The 15,364-nt window shown below is 48.8% G+C and overlaps 2 protein-coding genes across 7 annotated transcripts in view; one reads left to right on the top strand and one right to left on the bottom strand.

Annotated features, from left to right (window-relative positions):
- The window catches only part of ZHX3 (zinc fingers and homeoboxes 3), a 46,864-nt gene extending 33,125 nt beyond the window's left edge, over positions 1 to 13,739 (top strand). For 2 of the 3 annotated variants that reach the window (XM_053958576.1, XM_053958577.1), the window contains 2 exons: positions 3,910 to 6,817; positions 8,102 to 13,739. In XM_053958576.1, coding sequence (XP_053814551.1) covers positions 4,060 to 6,817; positions 8,102 to 8,112 — 2,769 coding nt within the window. In that variant the 5' untranslated portion in view covers positions 3,910 to 4,059 and the 3' untranslated portion in view covers positions 8,113 to 13,739. The remainder of the gene's footprint in view (positions 1 to 3,909; positions 6,818 to 8,101) is intronic. The other variant, XM_053958578.1, reaches the window with a different exon arrangement.
- A 429-nt stretch (positions 13,740 to 14,168) lies between these two features.
- The window catches only part of PLCG1 (phospholipase C gamma 1), a 41,686-nt gene continuing 40,490 nt past the window's right edge, over positions 14,169 to 15,364 (bottom strand). For 2 of the 4 annotated variants that reach the window (XM_053958751.1, XM_053958752.1), the window contains exons 31-32: positions 15,137 to 15,324; positions 14,169 to 14,791 (exon numbers count right to left, since the gene is read on the bottom strand). In XM_053958751.1, coding sequence (XP_053814726.1) covers positions 14,749 to 14,791; positions 15,137 to 15,324 — 231 coding nt within the window. In that variant the 3' untranslated portion in view covers positions 14,169 to 14,748. The remainder of the gene's footprint in view (positions 14,792 to 15,136; positions 15,325 to 15,364) is intronic. The other 2 variants (XM_053958753.1, XM_053958754.1) reach the window with 1 other exon arrangement.

Here is a 15,364-nt window from a genome sequence, read left to right as displayed (position 1 = left end):
CACGCAGCCATCCTTTTGTGTCCCCATGGAGCTTTGTCCCTGGTTGTCAGTGTTGGCACCCAGGAGCTGGCAGGGCTGGGGGCAGGGGAGGGCAGCTGTCCCTATATTCCCGTGCCTGGGCAGTGGCACTGGAGCTGCTGTGTCCTGGTGCTGCTGCCCAGTGGGTTTTCTGGTTGCTGTTTCTAGGCGAGGTTTGCAAAAGGTCACAAAAAATTAATCTGCTAACTGGGGACCTTGGCACTGCATGCAGTGAATGTTTTGCATTAACAACCTAACTCGTTAATTCAGTGAAACATTTAAAACCAAACCAGTTATATCCAGCCAAGCTGGAAAAAGCTGAAAGTTCATACTCAGCAGTGCAGATTTCGAAACCTCCCTTTGTTAATCTCTGTAGAAGTAAATTTTCTGCTATTGCAAAGCTCACTGTGACTGGTCTGGGCATTGTTTCCCTCAGCAGAGGCAAAGCTGCTCTGCAGAGGGTTGGTTTTGTACCTGGAACTGCCACCTTTCCCTCCAGCCTTAGTTTCTGTGAACATCACTGGGGAAAAAATGGTTTTACCCTGCTTTAAGTCAGTTTTCCCTCAAATTTCCAGCAGCAGGGATTGTTTAGGTGCACTGGACATTTGACCTGCTTACTCTGCTACCTTGCTATGAAATTAGCAGGTATAAATTAAATTGGAACAACGAATTTAAGTACAATAACTTTGTCTTCCTGGCTCCAGGTAACTCTTCCATTCACCTTTGGTTTCTTTTCTAGGTAATCATAAAATAATACATAGGAAATAGGAAATAGAGTTCTTCACTCACGGCTGTGCAGATGGGTCTGAGGCATCTTCACTGGTGATATATACACTGAGATGAGTTGTAAAGATCTTTTTCAATTGATTATTTTTTCTGCCATTAATTTACCCTATCCATTAGAACAGCCTCACTTACTTTAATGAGGGAGAAATCAGTGAATTATCCATTCTGTTATATATTAGTGGTGTATTAAAGTATTAAGTGCATTCCAGAAGGTGAGCAGTGAATAAAACATGCTTCCAACATGTAGTTATGCAACTGTTCCATGGAAATGAAATGGACAAAAGTACACTTGATTAATTTTTTTCCCCCAGTAAATTGCCACTGTGATTCACTTCCAGCTAAAATTTGCAATCTGTGTTCTCAGGTGGCATTAATATTGGAGCCCTGCAGGAGAGCTGTGGTGGCTGGGGCTGCTTTGATTGCATTTTTAAGGAAAGTTGTTGGAGAGAGTAGAGAGTTTGATGCAAATGTGCTGGTAAATGAAATGCAGAGCTTTTAGCTTCTCTGTAGGTGGGTCAGGCCATTCACACTTAGCCAAAATAACAGCGATGGAGTGCTCGGGAGAGGCACTTTGTTAATGTGGCACAATGGGGGTCTTTGTGAGTCGCCGTTGCTTTGTATCAAATTTACTCTGTTGACAGATAAAAATCATCTTTTTGATATCTGGAGACTCCATAAACACTGGGTTGGATCCGTCAGGGACTGGAGCTGTCTCAGTAATAGAGACTGGAGTTTGCTGGAAAGAAAAAAAGGTTGCAGAGGGCCCAGCAGCTTCTCTCTGTGCTAAAGCTGCAGGATAAAATGAAATCAGTATTCTCTTTTACCATTGCTTCCCTGACATGAAACTCCTCTCAGCCTTTAAAGCTGTATTTTGTAGCCTTCAGGCTGATCTTACTGCTTTTTCCCCAGTTGACTCGACTTGCAAAGGTCATGGCAGCCTGCTAGACTGTGTAATATTTAACTTAGCATCAAAAATGAGGATCTCAGGATTGGTGTCAAACGGATGCTGTTCCCCTCTGAATAGCACAGCCCATTCATAGTCATCCAAATATTCCACTTGCTAATGCTAATGAATAACTTTCTGGCCCTCTGCAGAGGGCAGGACTAACCACGAGAAGGTGGGATGAGAGTGGCACAAAGCAGGTATTGAGATGTGCAATCCACACCATCTAAATCCAGCTCACGGCTTTAATACCTGTTTTATTTATAGAATTTTTTTAAAGTTCTAACTTCTAGCTCTTCACCATGGCTTAGCATAGCAAGCAGTCTTTTCTGATGCCAAGTTCAGTGATGACTAACACTGTTTACAGGACTGTTTTGTAATCTCAGATCAGCCCACATTAACGGGAAGTTACGTTTTCCCGTCACTCTTTCAAACGGTGCCTGAGAGTTGCTGAGGCCAGAGCCAGCCATCCAGGCTCTCCCGTTTGGAAAAAATGATGTCAGCTCTCAGAACAAGCCCTTTTAAAAAATCTAATAAAGTTAGGGAGGTCATTTGAAATTGAACTTCCTCCATTTGATTTTTTTAAAATTTCTTTTGCATGAGGATCTTTCATTCCTCTGTTGTAAAAACTACCAACAAAACTAAGCACAGGAGGTATTGCATAAGCACCAACAAGGCATTTGCCTCATCTGCATTTCTCAGTGCATGAGATCAGCTCCAAATATCTGATCTGAGAAAGCTGCTGGTGCACAACTGCTGTAACTGATAGGAATTACCTCTGTGAGTCATCTCATAGGATGGTAAGTATTTTTTTTTTTAAAGTTCAAGTTTTTATGAGTGTTTTTATGAAGCTCAGTTGCTATTACTGTAAATCTCAGGGAAATCTGGCACAGAGTCTTTGTAATATGAATCAGTGTGTCCATATGCTTCCAAGTGACCTTGCAGTCTGGAAAAATACCATTTTATCCCTCTGTTGAAGAGAAAAAAAAGCAGAGTTGCTGTAGAAAAGGTTGACAGAGGGGTGTCACCAAGCAGGTGACTCCTGGTGCCAGCTACAGCAGCTTTACTGTCCTGGTGTCATGATCTCAGGCACAGAGCATTTGCTGTGCAAGTGGGAAAGCTACATCAGGCCAGGAAAAAGGCTGTGGCTAATGCCTCAGCCAGCCCTGACCTTCCATACGCTGGAGCACTTCAGGGTCTGCTTTAGCTTCAGAGGAGAAAAAAAAAAATAAAGGAAAAAGTTATTGTTGGTTGGTTGGGTTTTCCTTATTTTTGTTCAGTTTTGGTTTTAAATGTAACAAATCTCTGGTTAGCCCAAGGGCGGCGAGATGGGCTTGCACTGACGAGAAATTACACTTTGTTAGGGAATACCCCAGTGCACTGGGTGGTGTGACTGCCAAAAGCTGCAGAGGTGGTGGGAGGGGAAGCCTAGGAGCCAGGAACATTGTGATGCTGCTCTTGAGCTTTCAGGCCTTTACCTTGCCTTGCAGCTCCAGATGAGGACTCACAGATGGTGTTGGAACAGGAATGAAGTGTACACAGGATGGGAAGGGCATCTCCCAAATGCTTTGCAGGCTTGCTGAGCAAGAAGGGCTAAAATACTGCAGCCTCCTCGCTTGCAGCAGCAGCTCTGGGTGTCTGCAGAGACTCTTGGCACAGGCACAGTGCTCTGAGCTGGCAAGAAACTTCCTGACAGGGTGGATAGAAAATGCTGATTTTGAAGAAATGGAAGTGTTCTGTGGGGAATATGTGGATTTTTCATCCTTTTTTTGTGATGGAAAGCAGGCATCTTTCCCAGGTGACCCTGCCTGGTGTCACCTCCTGTGTGAAGCTGAGCTGGGACCTGGGCTCACAGGGAGCTCAGGCACTGCTGAAACACCAAGGATGGGTCTTGACAGGGTAGAACGAGAGGAAAATTCAGTGGTTTTCCTCCTTAAATGAGAATTTCATGTAGGCTGTAAAAGTGACACGTATGTGTGTTTGGTTTGAAACAGATAGGTCACAGGTTTAGGTGTGAAAAATACAGTAAATCCAGGGTCAAGTTAGATTTTTCCAATGAAAGAAGAAAAATTATTTATTGAGTGAAGCAGTTAAATACCAGAGCAGTTGTACTTTGTCTAATACTGAGGGAACTAACCCCTCCTCCCTCTCCTTATCCTCAGGTTCAGTGGCAAATATGAACATTTGTCAACAACTCCTTGGGACATCATGATTTTGCTGGAATCTGGACCACAGAACACTTGCAATAGCGCTTTGTAAATTTGAATTTAATTTAAATGAAAGAAAAATAGTCCTCTGGATCAACTGTAGCGATGGCTAGCAAAAGGAAATCCACAACTCCCTGCATGATACCAATAAAAACACTGGTGCTTCAGGAGACCGAACAGGATGCTGGAGAAGATGATCCTGAAGGAGCACAAGCAGAGGCTCCTGCAGAAGGAGCAGCAGCGAGTGATGCTGGGGCCAGCAACAGCAATAATGGAGCTTTGTCCAACGGGCACCGCGGCATTGCCGACGGTGACACTTACATCTGCAAGCCTTGTGACTTCGGGTCTCAAGACCTTCACCAGTTCTTTGGGCACTTGGACTCTGAGCACTCAGACTTTAGCAAAGACCCCGCCTTCGCGTGTGTCGGGTGCAGCTTCCTGGCCAACAGCCACGAAGGGCTCTCACACCACAACACCGAGTCGCACGCCGCCGAGACCAGCTTTGTCTGGAGGGTGGTGAAGCAGGACAGCCGTACAACCGTGGAGCAAAGTCTCTGTGAGGCCACCAGCAGCCATGACCTGCCAGCAGAGGTCCCTGAGGAAGGGGCAGATGGCCAGTCTGAAATTATCATTACCAAAACCCCTATCATGAAGATAATGAAGGGTAAACCCGAGGCCAAAAAAATCCACACGCTGAAGGAGAATGTGGCAAGTCAGTTGGGTGGTGAGTCAGAGGTGAAGGATGGAGAGCATTCATTCTCAAATGGGTCGGTGCCAGTCAGCCAGCCCACTGCAAGTTCATCAAAGTCATCCCACATAGTGAACGGCTCCATCATAGGAAACGTGCCTGTTCTGCAGGCGGGTGTTGCACAGCTTGTGTCTCTGCAGCAGCAGCCCCCGTTGCATCAGCAGCTCCCTACATCCAAATCCCTTCCCAAGGTGATGATCCCACTGAGCAGCATTCCCACATACAATGCTGCCATGGACTCCAACAGCTTCCTGAAAAACTCTTTCAACAAGTTCCCCTACCCCACCAAAGCTGAGCTGTGCTACTTGACAGTGGTGACCAAGTACCCAGAAGAGCAGCTGAAGATCTGGTTCACTGCCCAGAGGCTGAAGCAGGGCATTAGCTGGTCACCAGAGGAGATCGAAGATGCCAGGAAGAAGATGTTCAACACTGTTATTCAGTCTGTGCCACAACCCACCATTACAGTGCTGAACACGCCCCTGGTTGCAAATCCTGGGACTGTTCCCCATCTTATCCAGGCAACTTTACCAGGCCACGTGGTGGGGCAGCCAGAGGGGACAGGGGGGCTGCTGGTCACGCAGCCCATCATGGCAAACGGGTTGAAGGGCACCAGCTCCTCTTTCACCTTGGCAGTGACTTCTGTCCCCAAGCCACAGCCGGCAGCGCAGCACAGCACCGTGAGCTCCAGCAACACATCCGGGGTCAAGGTGGTCAACAGCGCCCAGTCCCTGCTGACCGCCTGCCCTGCCATCTCCTCACAGACCTTCCTGGATCCCAATGTCTACAAAAATAAGAAGTCCCATGAGCAGCTCTCAGCCCTCAAAGGCAGCTTCTGCAGAAACCAGTTCCCTGGCCAGGCTGAAGTCGAGCGGCTGACAAAGATCACGGGCTTGTCCACCAAGGAGATCCGAAAATGGTTCAGCGACAGGAGGTACCACTACAGGAACGTGAGAGGCGGCCGGGCCGTCTTCCCTGGAGACAGCGCTCTTGATTCCCTGCCCGAAGTCACCTTAGATGTCCCACCCAGAGGAGCTGAGCTGAGCCCTGCAGCGGTGGCGGCTACGCCGGGCCCTCACCACCCACCACGGCGGCAGTCGTGGCACCAGGCGCCCGACTTCACCCCAACCAAGTACAAGGAGCGAGCGCCGGAGCAGCTGAAGGCCCTGGAGAGCAGTTTTGCCCAAAATCCCCTTCCTGCGGAGGAAGAGGTGAATCGCCTGAGGGGGGAGACGAAGATGACACGGAGGGAGATCGACAGCTGGTTCTCGGAGAGGAGGAAGAAGAAGGTGGCGGAGGAGAATAAGAAAGTGGAGGAGGTGGCTCAACAGGAGGATGAGGAGGCAGAGAATGGCGGCGGGGAAGGGGAAGACTCCTCGGATGAGCAGAGGGCCACGAGTGAAAACGGCTCAGTCGACGCCTCCGGCAGCAACCCGAACTCGGCGGAGCGGAAGGTGAGTCCCATCAAAATCAACCTGAAAAACCTGCGAGTGACCGAGTCCAACGGCAAAAACGAGGTACCGGGGACCGGCGCAAATGAAAAGGGGGACGGCAGCTCCAGCCGGCCGCCCACCCCTCCCAAAACCAAACTGAACTTCAAAAAAACGGCCCAGCAGCGGCATCTGCTGAAGCAAATGTTCGTGCAGACCCAGCGCCCCACGAACCAGGAGTATGATGCCATCGTGTCCCAGACGGGCCTGCCGCGGGCCGAGGTCATTCGCTGGTTCGGGGACAGCCGCTATGGCTACAAGAACGGGCAGCTGAAGTGGTATGAGAACTACCGGCGGGGGGTCTTCCCCCCGGGGCTGGTGGAGGTCAGCCCCGCCGGCCGGGAGCTGCTCGAGGACTACTACGAGAAGCACAAGGGGCTGCGGGAGGAGGACGTGCCCGGCCTCTGCGAGCGCGCCCGCCTCGGCGCCCAGCAGCTCAAGGTGTGGTTTGCGGTGAAGGCGGAGGAGGAGGGCAGGGGCTCCGGGCCCGAGGCGGCCGGCAGCCGGAGAGGGCCGTGCGGAGCCGGCGCGGAGGCGTCGGAGAGCAGCGAGGCGTGGGAGCCGGGCGGCCAGGAGGGCAGCGCCGGGACCCCCGACGCCCCCGGCCCACCGCCCGCCACAGGGCTGGGTAAGGCCCCTGCCTCGGCGTGGGAGGGCTCGGGGTGGCACGGGGCTCCGGGCCTCTCGTGTTTCCGAAGCAGGTTCAGTGAAGAGCTTCGTGTTTGAGGTTTAACTGAGGAAGTGGTGAGCAGGTCTCTGAAGGAAAGGCGTAAAGGACGGTGAGGAGGGTCTGGCAGGATGACACGGGCCACTGCCTGCCTGCCCTTTCCTGCATGGGTCATTGGGTGCTGGCACCACTCAGAAACCAAATCCTGGCTTTATTTCAAGCTGGAGTAAAAGTTTAGGAGTGTCTGGTCATTTTAGAAGATTACCCATGGATTTATTTATTTATTTGTTTGGGAAGAAAGGGGCCTGGCTGCTTGTCCTGTGCCACTGGTTCCTTCCATGTCCCTGCCTGACCTCCAGCAGCAAACACACCCCTGCCTCCCTCTCTCTCTCCTGCTGCCTGCTTTCCAGATGTGAACGTCCTTGTTTGGTGTGGAGAAAGGCTCAGGTGGTAAAGGTGGAGGCTGCAAAGGCAGGAGGGGATGTGGAGTCTCCGTATTCACTTCTGGAAGGTGTGTGTCTGTGTGTGTGGTGGAGAGGAGAGGTGCTTTCCAAGCCCTTTGTGGGCTTTTCTGCAGTGCAGCTGGGGACTGCTTCCTGCCTGGTAGGGTTCCCACCAGATGGGGATGGCCGAGTGCTGGCTCTGTCCCATGGTGGTCCATGCATGCAGCTCCTTGCTGGCCAGCTGGGATCTTCTCCAGTCCCACTGCCTTGCTTTGGACCTTCCCACACACCTCTGCCATGGCTGCAGGCCTTTAAAAAATAATTGTAAGAATCAAGTAAAATTCATTGCTTCCCTTCCTATCTAATTTGGAGAAGGTGGAGCATGGTCCTGAAGGTGTGGATGGATCCTGCCTTTGCTGTACATTCTCCCCCTTTGCAGGGGAAGGGTGGCTTTGGGGACTGGTGGAGAGACACCTTTTGTGCTGAGGAGGTGGCTGTGCCCCTGCTAGTGCCCTCTGAGCATGGCTTTCTGCCAGCTAGAGCAAGGATCCTGTTAAATCTCGTGGCACAGAGGTCCTTAGCAAAGGTGCATCCCTCCTTAGGGGTGCAAAGCCAACTCCACTCCCTCAAGGATTTTGGGTTTCCTGGCCCCTCTGGATGTTGCTAGCCCTTCTTTGCAGCTGACTCTGTCAAGGCTCCTGATCTTGCCTATCCTGAGACACTCCTGCATCCCCTCCTCCCCACCCAGCACCCCACCTGGAGCAAGGCCAGGTGCATCTCTGACACCTGTGTTCTTTTTCAGAAACAGACTGAACTCAAGCCACCAGCCCCGGAGGATCCGCTCTTACCCTTGAGAAGAAATTTGTGATCTTTAAGAAACCCATGGGCCGGCCTGACCCAAGCCTGAGGAGCAGGACGTGGTGATGAAGCACTGCCATACATGAGACCCTTGGGCACAGCACACGAGACAGCACGTGCTCAGGCTGGGCACTCGGTGCTGAGCTCTCGGTGGCCCAGCTGAGGAGACGCCTGGGAGCTGGCAGAGGCAGGGCTCAGCTCGCACCCAGGAAATAGGATGCTCCTGTTTGCTTTCCAGTGACAGACTTTCAGATTTCATATTCATATACCGATGCCTACAGCTGCCTATACAAGCATAACAAATCTCAGACATTGTGTAAACAAGGTCATTGCTTAGATATGGACTATCATGGCATAGTACTTGTTTCTTTTTTCTTCTTTTTTTTTTTTTTTTTTTTTTTTTTTCATCTGTCCATTATGGTGTTTGTTCTCTAAAGGTTGGCATGGCTGCATATATCCTCTCTGCCCTTTCTGGTCCTTAAGCCCTGGCAGTGAAGGGCTTTGTGGGCACATAGGTGTGAGTGTATTAGGAAAGGGAAGGGATTTGAGAAGAAAACTGTCAGTCTTGAATTTGAGTGAGATTCTCATCCCTCCAGATGAGGTTAGAATGAGCATTGCATACTCTCTGATAAGCAGTGGGTTCCCAGACCTAGGCAGCCCAGGAGATGGAGCTTGGTGTCATTTGTCCCTTGCTGGCTAGAACACTTTCCCCTGTGCTCCTGGGGACTGACTCTAACAGGCTGTTAAATCTCCAAGTCTCTCTTTAATATCTGAGAACTAGCACATAATAATTTTTTGCATCCTGACCTGGAATCCTTTTCATTGTTTGGAGAGAACAGTCTGTTCTTCAGAGAACAAATGCAGAGAGTCACAGTGTGGCTGTGAGTGGTTCAAGTCATTGTTGTCACCAAGGCAGCGGCTCTGCTGCCACCAGGAAGTTTCCTTCTTGCAGCCCTACATGGCAGATCCTCCTGCAGCACCGCTGGTGATTTCAAGTGTTTGTTCCAGTCCTTTTTGTTTCTCTTTTCTAATTTTTCCCCCTTTTTTTTTCCCCAGGCCATGTGCAATAGTTCTGGCAAAAGAGCAAAATAAATTTCCCCGTTATCCTGCCTGCTGCCTGGTACCTGTACGTTTTTAATGTGTGTTGTCTTGGGTGGTTGCTCTGTGATGCAACTGCTTGAACATTTTTGCTTTAAATATTCTTTTCTACTAGAAAACAAAGTCTAGAAGGGAAACTCTTGAGCTGAATAGTCCAGCCAAATGCTGTGTCAGATCATTCTGTCACAAACTAATCAAATCCCAACTCCAAATTGGTTCCATGTTTTGCCTTCACTTTTGCTTTTGGAAGGCTAGTCCAGAAATTGACTGCCTTTGAGTGGTTAGAAACCGTATTTAAATTTCTAGTTTGAATTAATTTGTGGCTGGTACATTCCTGGTTTGTTTTGGAGCCAACATTGTCTTTTAACTTAAATAGTTTTTGGTGTTTATCTGCTGATGTATTTATGGAGAGTAGTCATAGCTCCCTATTTTTTGCCAAGCCAACTCAGCCAAGCTTTTTCAGTAGAAGGTTTTTATTTAGTGAGAGCTTTTTAATGTGGGAGACTTTATTGTTGGTGGTAAATGATATTTATTAGGAGGGTGGGTAGCAAACCCCAAAGGATCGGATCCAGAGATTTACAAAAAATCTGTTTAAAAACAAAAAAGCTCTTTCAGAACCTCTTCCAAAGATGGTGTCTGATTTCTACCTTTAATTGCTGTTGCTTTTGCAATTCTTTCTTCGCCCCCTCTTCAAGAGGCCGCCTTGCTCAGCTGCTGGAACGGGCTGTGGCTGCTCAATGCTTTGGCAGAGGCTTTCCCCTGCCTGGTGGGATGTGCTGGGTGCTTGTGCCTGAGCTCACAGGACTTCCCTGGTGTGACAGTGTGGCCAAGTGTGACCATCTGCTCCAGACAGAGGTGACCTGCACCCCACAGAGAGTGGGGTGACACCTTGGATGTGGCACTTGCACTGTGCATCCCATAGCCAGACCAGCCATCCCACCACGCTGTGAGCAGGGGTGGCACTGACCTGGAGCAGCCTGTGTGGCACCAGGCTCCCTCAGTTTGCCTTTGGGAGCACTGCTGATGGTCACAACACAGCTGGAGGCATGACCAGCAGCCATCCCACCTTGGCTGGTGATGGCTTGGCTGGTGGCATCCCCATGGCTCTCTCTGGGGACCAGGGACAGCTGCCCTGTGGTGACAGCCCCAGGGGTTCACCCTCATGGGTGCAATCCTGTGCACCCCAAAATATCAGAGAGGGTGGCAGAATCTGGGTGGTTCCAGAGCTGAAAGCAGATCTGGGAGTTGTGCAGCCTGAGAATGTGGATGTATGTACAGTGTCACCTTCAGAGAACAAATACAGGTAGGTCAATTTACTCTGTAGTGTCTGTGTACATGCAGGTTTATTTAACTACACATATATACAGTTCAAATATGCCATTGATTCTTTATTGCATTATGATGTACATTAAAAATGTACACTTTAACTAACTACTTGCTATATAAATACGTTGGAAGTGTAGTTTGCCCATTCAAGGTGATTTTCTGTGGGATTTTTGGTGTACACTTAAGGGCCTATGGCTGATTGGAAGAGTGATCCCCACTCCATCTACAGGAATGCTTAAGGACTGTGGTGTGAACTGGTCCCTTCAAATCGTGTTTTGATGCACTAGCTGAAATATTTTGCACTTGGATTGCATTCAGCCAGTTTTCCAGAAAAATTGAAAAGAAGTCTTGTGAGCTAGAGGGAGAATTTCCCGGTGTACACAGAAAAACCAGCCTTGAGGGTTGGAAGCTGCTGAGGTTTTTGAGCTTTGTCTCCATGCATTCATACAAGCACAGCAGGAGTTTTCTTTCTTTTGGGTCAGAGGAATTTTTAAAAGCGGTTCCATGCAGACTCCCCTTGGACATAGCAACGAGGCTGGCAAACGCCTTTGCGTGGGGAGAGTAAGGTTTAGAGACAAAAAAGAAATCAAAACATGATCAAGTTCCCTTTCTAACTCCTACATTCCTTGTTATCTGCATTTTTAGTTGACTTGAAATCTCCATAAAAGTATAAGCTGAAGATTTTTGAGGGTTTAGCTCTGTGGTCTTCTGTTTCTCTGCTGAGGAGGAGAAACAGGTGCCATCTCCAAACAGACTCAGGTTTTGGTGCAGGACATTGGAAAAGTGTTTGCATCTGAAACTGAAAAGAAAAATTGAGAGGTGGCTTGACAGTCCCAATAGCAGCTCTTGTGGTGTTAAGAGGAAGTGTCACCACAATTCTTCACAGTGTATGAATATTTATCATCATCTAATCAAAGATGACTATCTTGACTTGAAAGGGGTGTAAGATCGAGGTGATATAGCCAGTGTTGGTAAGGAAGGGAAATTAAATTCTCCACCTCCATCCGCTGTGCCTGAGCTTGGGCTTGGCAGGCACGGCAGAAACCATCAATTTTAATCCATGTGAATCTTGTTACTTATGTCTCTGAGGCTGCTTAGATTAAGGGCACAATCCAATTGCTTAATAACCCGAAACCCTGATTTGTGCTGGCCCTGGCGTGCTCATGGGAAGGGCTGCTGCTTCTCCTGGTGCAAGGAACTGAGTTTCTTTATTCATTGATGTCAGCAGCCCCTGCCATGAGATTTCTAGACATTGTTCCATGTTTCATTTGGGTACCTTATTTTTCAGCTCTGTAATTAGCGTCCTTGAATTTTTTCTTCTTTTTTTTAGCAGAACACTAAACAGACAATGATCTACAGGCTCCTATCTCCACTTGCCTGAGAGCTGAGTGATGCTGCACATCAGGCCTGGAGCATGGTGGGAGGATGGGCACAGGTGCTTGCAGGTACTTAGTGTGATTTCATGTCTCCTTCCTGAGTTGGTCACCAGCAGAGGCCACCAGCAAAAGCAGTAGCTGCTGGCAGAAAAACACTGTAGTCCTTAACCTGGTTGGAGGATGCTCATCAGAGCTGGAAGAATACCTACTGGCTTAATTTTTGTTATGTGTCCCCTGACAGTTCAAGAGAAGGAAGCTGTAGTAGGCTGGTTTTTCATTTATGGTTTTGGGTATTTTATTTTTTTAATTGGAAAGGATCAGATTTTGGTCACCTGCAGAAATGTTATATTGTTTTCCCTGCAGCCCCTCTCTTACAGATGTAACACAGGCGAACTGATCAGAAGCTTGCTCGTTGGGAATCAGAAGAAAAAGCTGATTTCAGCATTTGGGCACAAATTACAAAGTGAATGGGATGCTGCACATTACCATTAGGGTGACAGTATTCAAAAATGTAAATGTCTTCTCCCTGTTGCCCATATCACTTTGGCTTTGCTCTCTTCAAATCAGTCAAGGTCTTGATGTGATTCAGCTCACCTGTAAAGCTCTGGTGTCACTTCTCAGCTGATCCCAAAACCAGCAGGGTAAGATTAGGCAACACAACAAGTGGAGGGGAACGAGGCACTTGCAGGCTATCCCTGTTCTTTTTATTGAGAAATTTTGTTTCTGCTGTATGTTTTACTGGCAGTGGTGTGTGCCAGGAATGTTGGATTGGCATCAGAAAACTTTAAAGCAGACTAAGAGAGCTCAGTTATGTAAGGAGTGAATTTTTTTTTTTTTTCTAAATTTTGGGTTTTCTTGTTATGGCCCAAATGCTCTGTTGGCTGACGTTTGGCATATTCTGATGGCACAATTAAAGCCCTCTTTTCCCTGTACTGATGGAAGGTGGTGTTAGGAGGATTCTTGCTTACTGGTGCTAGTGAAGGTTGGGCTAGGAATCCATGGCATAGAAAATTTCTAGCTAAAGTTGCACTTTCTCTCTGCCCCATCTGGCTCGTGGTGGTGTTATGGGTACGTGGCTGTGATTCCCCTTGCACATACTAACATTGCACTAAAAGAGAGACTTTGGGAACAGCGTGTTGATCACTTTGTTTCTCAGCAGACCACAAAGTCAGCCTAATGGGGTCTCTTTTTTTTTTTTTTTTAATTTTTAATTATTGTTATTTAGAAATCATGCTGGTGCTGAATGACCTGGAATTTTGCTTGGATTTATCCAAAGGAAAATGTAACTGTAGCTGCAACGGGACCTTTCATAAGGGTGGCCGGTGCAGTGAGGGAGCAGGGTGAGAGCTCTGCTGTGTAAAGCTGTCTTTGTACCGGGGAGGTGTGGGGGGTTCCAGGGGGGTTGTTACTTTGGTTTTTTCTTTTTTTTTTTAAGACCACAATTTTAAATGGTCACCTTGGCAATCGTGTGAAACAGGAAATAGTTTTTACTTTTGGTAAAGGTTTTAAAGAGGAAACAAAAAAAGCTGCCTGTGATTGTGGGCTGTAGCTATTATTAGGGCTAGGGTAGCTTGTACGTGCTATGGACTTTACCTGCTCTTATTCTGAGGGCAAGAACTCCCTGTAGCAACAATGCCACTTCTGAGAAGTGAACGGCAAGTTTCCCTTCCTTTTGTATATGTGGATGTGAGGGTGGGCAAGGGGAAGAGCTTGCTTGTACAGTTTGTTGAAATGAAACCAGACATTTTTGGTTGTTCCTAAATAAAGAGCGTAAAAATCAAATGTGAGTTGAGTGGTGCTTGCACTGGGGTTTGGGAGAGCCCAGGGTGGTGTCCTTGAGCCCAGGAATGGCTGTACCTACCTTCCAGCTGGTGGGCTGGGAGTGCACCATCACAACCTCCTCATTTATTTCAAAAGAATGACAGCTTTTGCATGGGGTAAGGCCATGAGTGAGTGCCCAGACACCTCCGCCCTAGTGGCGCTTCTTCATCCCAGAGTTCTGTCCCCAGCCTGCCTCAGAACAGCATAGGCAGCTGGAGCACATAACTTTGTTTTACCCTTTTGAGTGAACAGCATAAAACCTGGGGCTGTTTTTCCTCTCCTGAAGCCAGGAGAAAGGAGGGAGCGTTCCTCTCTTCAGGAATGGCTGCACCTCGGCTCTGCCCTGGTCTGCAGGGCACAGAGCACCAGACAGCTGAGCCAGCACACACATAATACTGACACTTTTATTGTCGTTTAAAGCTAGAGTGGCCCTGTAAATGTAGCGTTTCACTACTGGGCCCTTCGGCAGTGGCTATACAGGTCAGATGTGGTGTCACCAGGACAGACAGAGGTGCTGCCGTGGTCACTGCAGTCACGCCTGGCCCAGAGCTCTGGGCACGGACACAGCACAGGATGGCTGCAGGCAGGCTCCGGCAGCTGCACACGATCTCTGGATTACAGCAGAGCAGTGACGCAGAGGCTGGATGGGGAGTTTTTAGGTCTCTTCCTGTGATTATAGACAGTTTTGTCTCTGGCCTCTGGCAGCCTGTCCGCACTGACGCGCTTCTTAAGGGCTTCGTGGTGAAGGTTGGTGGGTGCTTGGGGTTGGTTCGGGGTGGGGTTTATTTCCAATTTTTTTTTTTTTTTTTTTTTTTTTTTTTTTTTAGTTCTCCACTTGAACACACTTCAGCAGAGAAACTGGAAAAGCTGCCTGAAAGTAGGCCATAGCAGTGCCGTTTCCATAGAAACCAGTTCACAGCGTGCTGTGAGATTCACAAGCACTGGAGGTGCTTTCGCCCGCCGGGATGGGCTACAGCCGGTTGTCCCCGTTGACCCGGGTCCTCCGCAGTACCCTGGAAGGGGGCACAGAGAGGGGACACAGCTCAGCCTCACCATGGCATGACCAAGGACAATGCTCTGGGGGGGTCTCAAGTTTCCCATTGGAGTAAGGTGGGGGCTCAGCCACATCCCTCATGACTGGGGATAATGCTACCAGCTGTGGTGTCCCACCCTACTCCCACAGCAGTGACTGCCACAAGCACTGGCGCAACTTGCAGCTCAAATTCAGGGTTTCCACGCAGCAAACAAGGCTGCAGCTCCTCTTTGGGTCAGAGGGAGGCTGCATTCATCTGCCTCCAGCCAGACTAAATGCAGGGGGGCCTTATGCTGCAGGGGAAGAGCTGAATAAACAGCCTCACCTTCGCTCCCGGCTCTCAAAGTGGTCAGCGAGCTGCTCTGGGGACACACGGAAATCCTCGAAAGGCTGCTGGTACCGCAACTCAAAGGAGCCCTCTCTGCCTCTGCTTGCCAGCAGCTGGCTGGAGCCATCCCCTGCTCGTTCCCGTAGGGATGAAGCACTGAAGAGGTTTATTTCGCCATTTTCCTGCTTGGATGAGGAAAAAAATGCTGTAGTCAATCAAGGGCTT

The sequence above is a fragment of the Vidua chalybeata genome, chromosome 17 (genome assembly GCF_026979565.1).
Source record: "Vidua chalybeata isolate OUT-0048 chromosome 17, bVidCha1 merged haplotype, whole genome shotgun sequence".
Classification (NCBI taxonomy): domain Eukaryota; kingdom Metazoa; phylum Chordata; class Aves; order Passeriformes; family Viduidae; genus Vidua; species Vidua chalybeata.
Note: the sequence above shows the minus strand (reverse complement) of the source record. Positions and strands in the feature narration are given on the sequence as shown.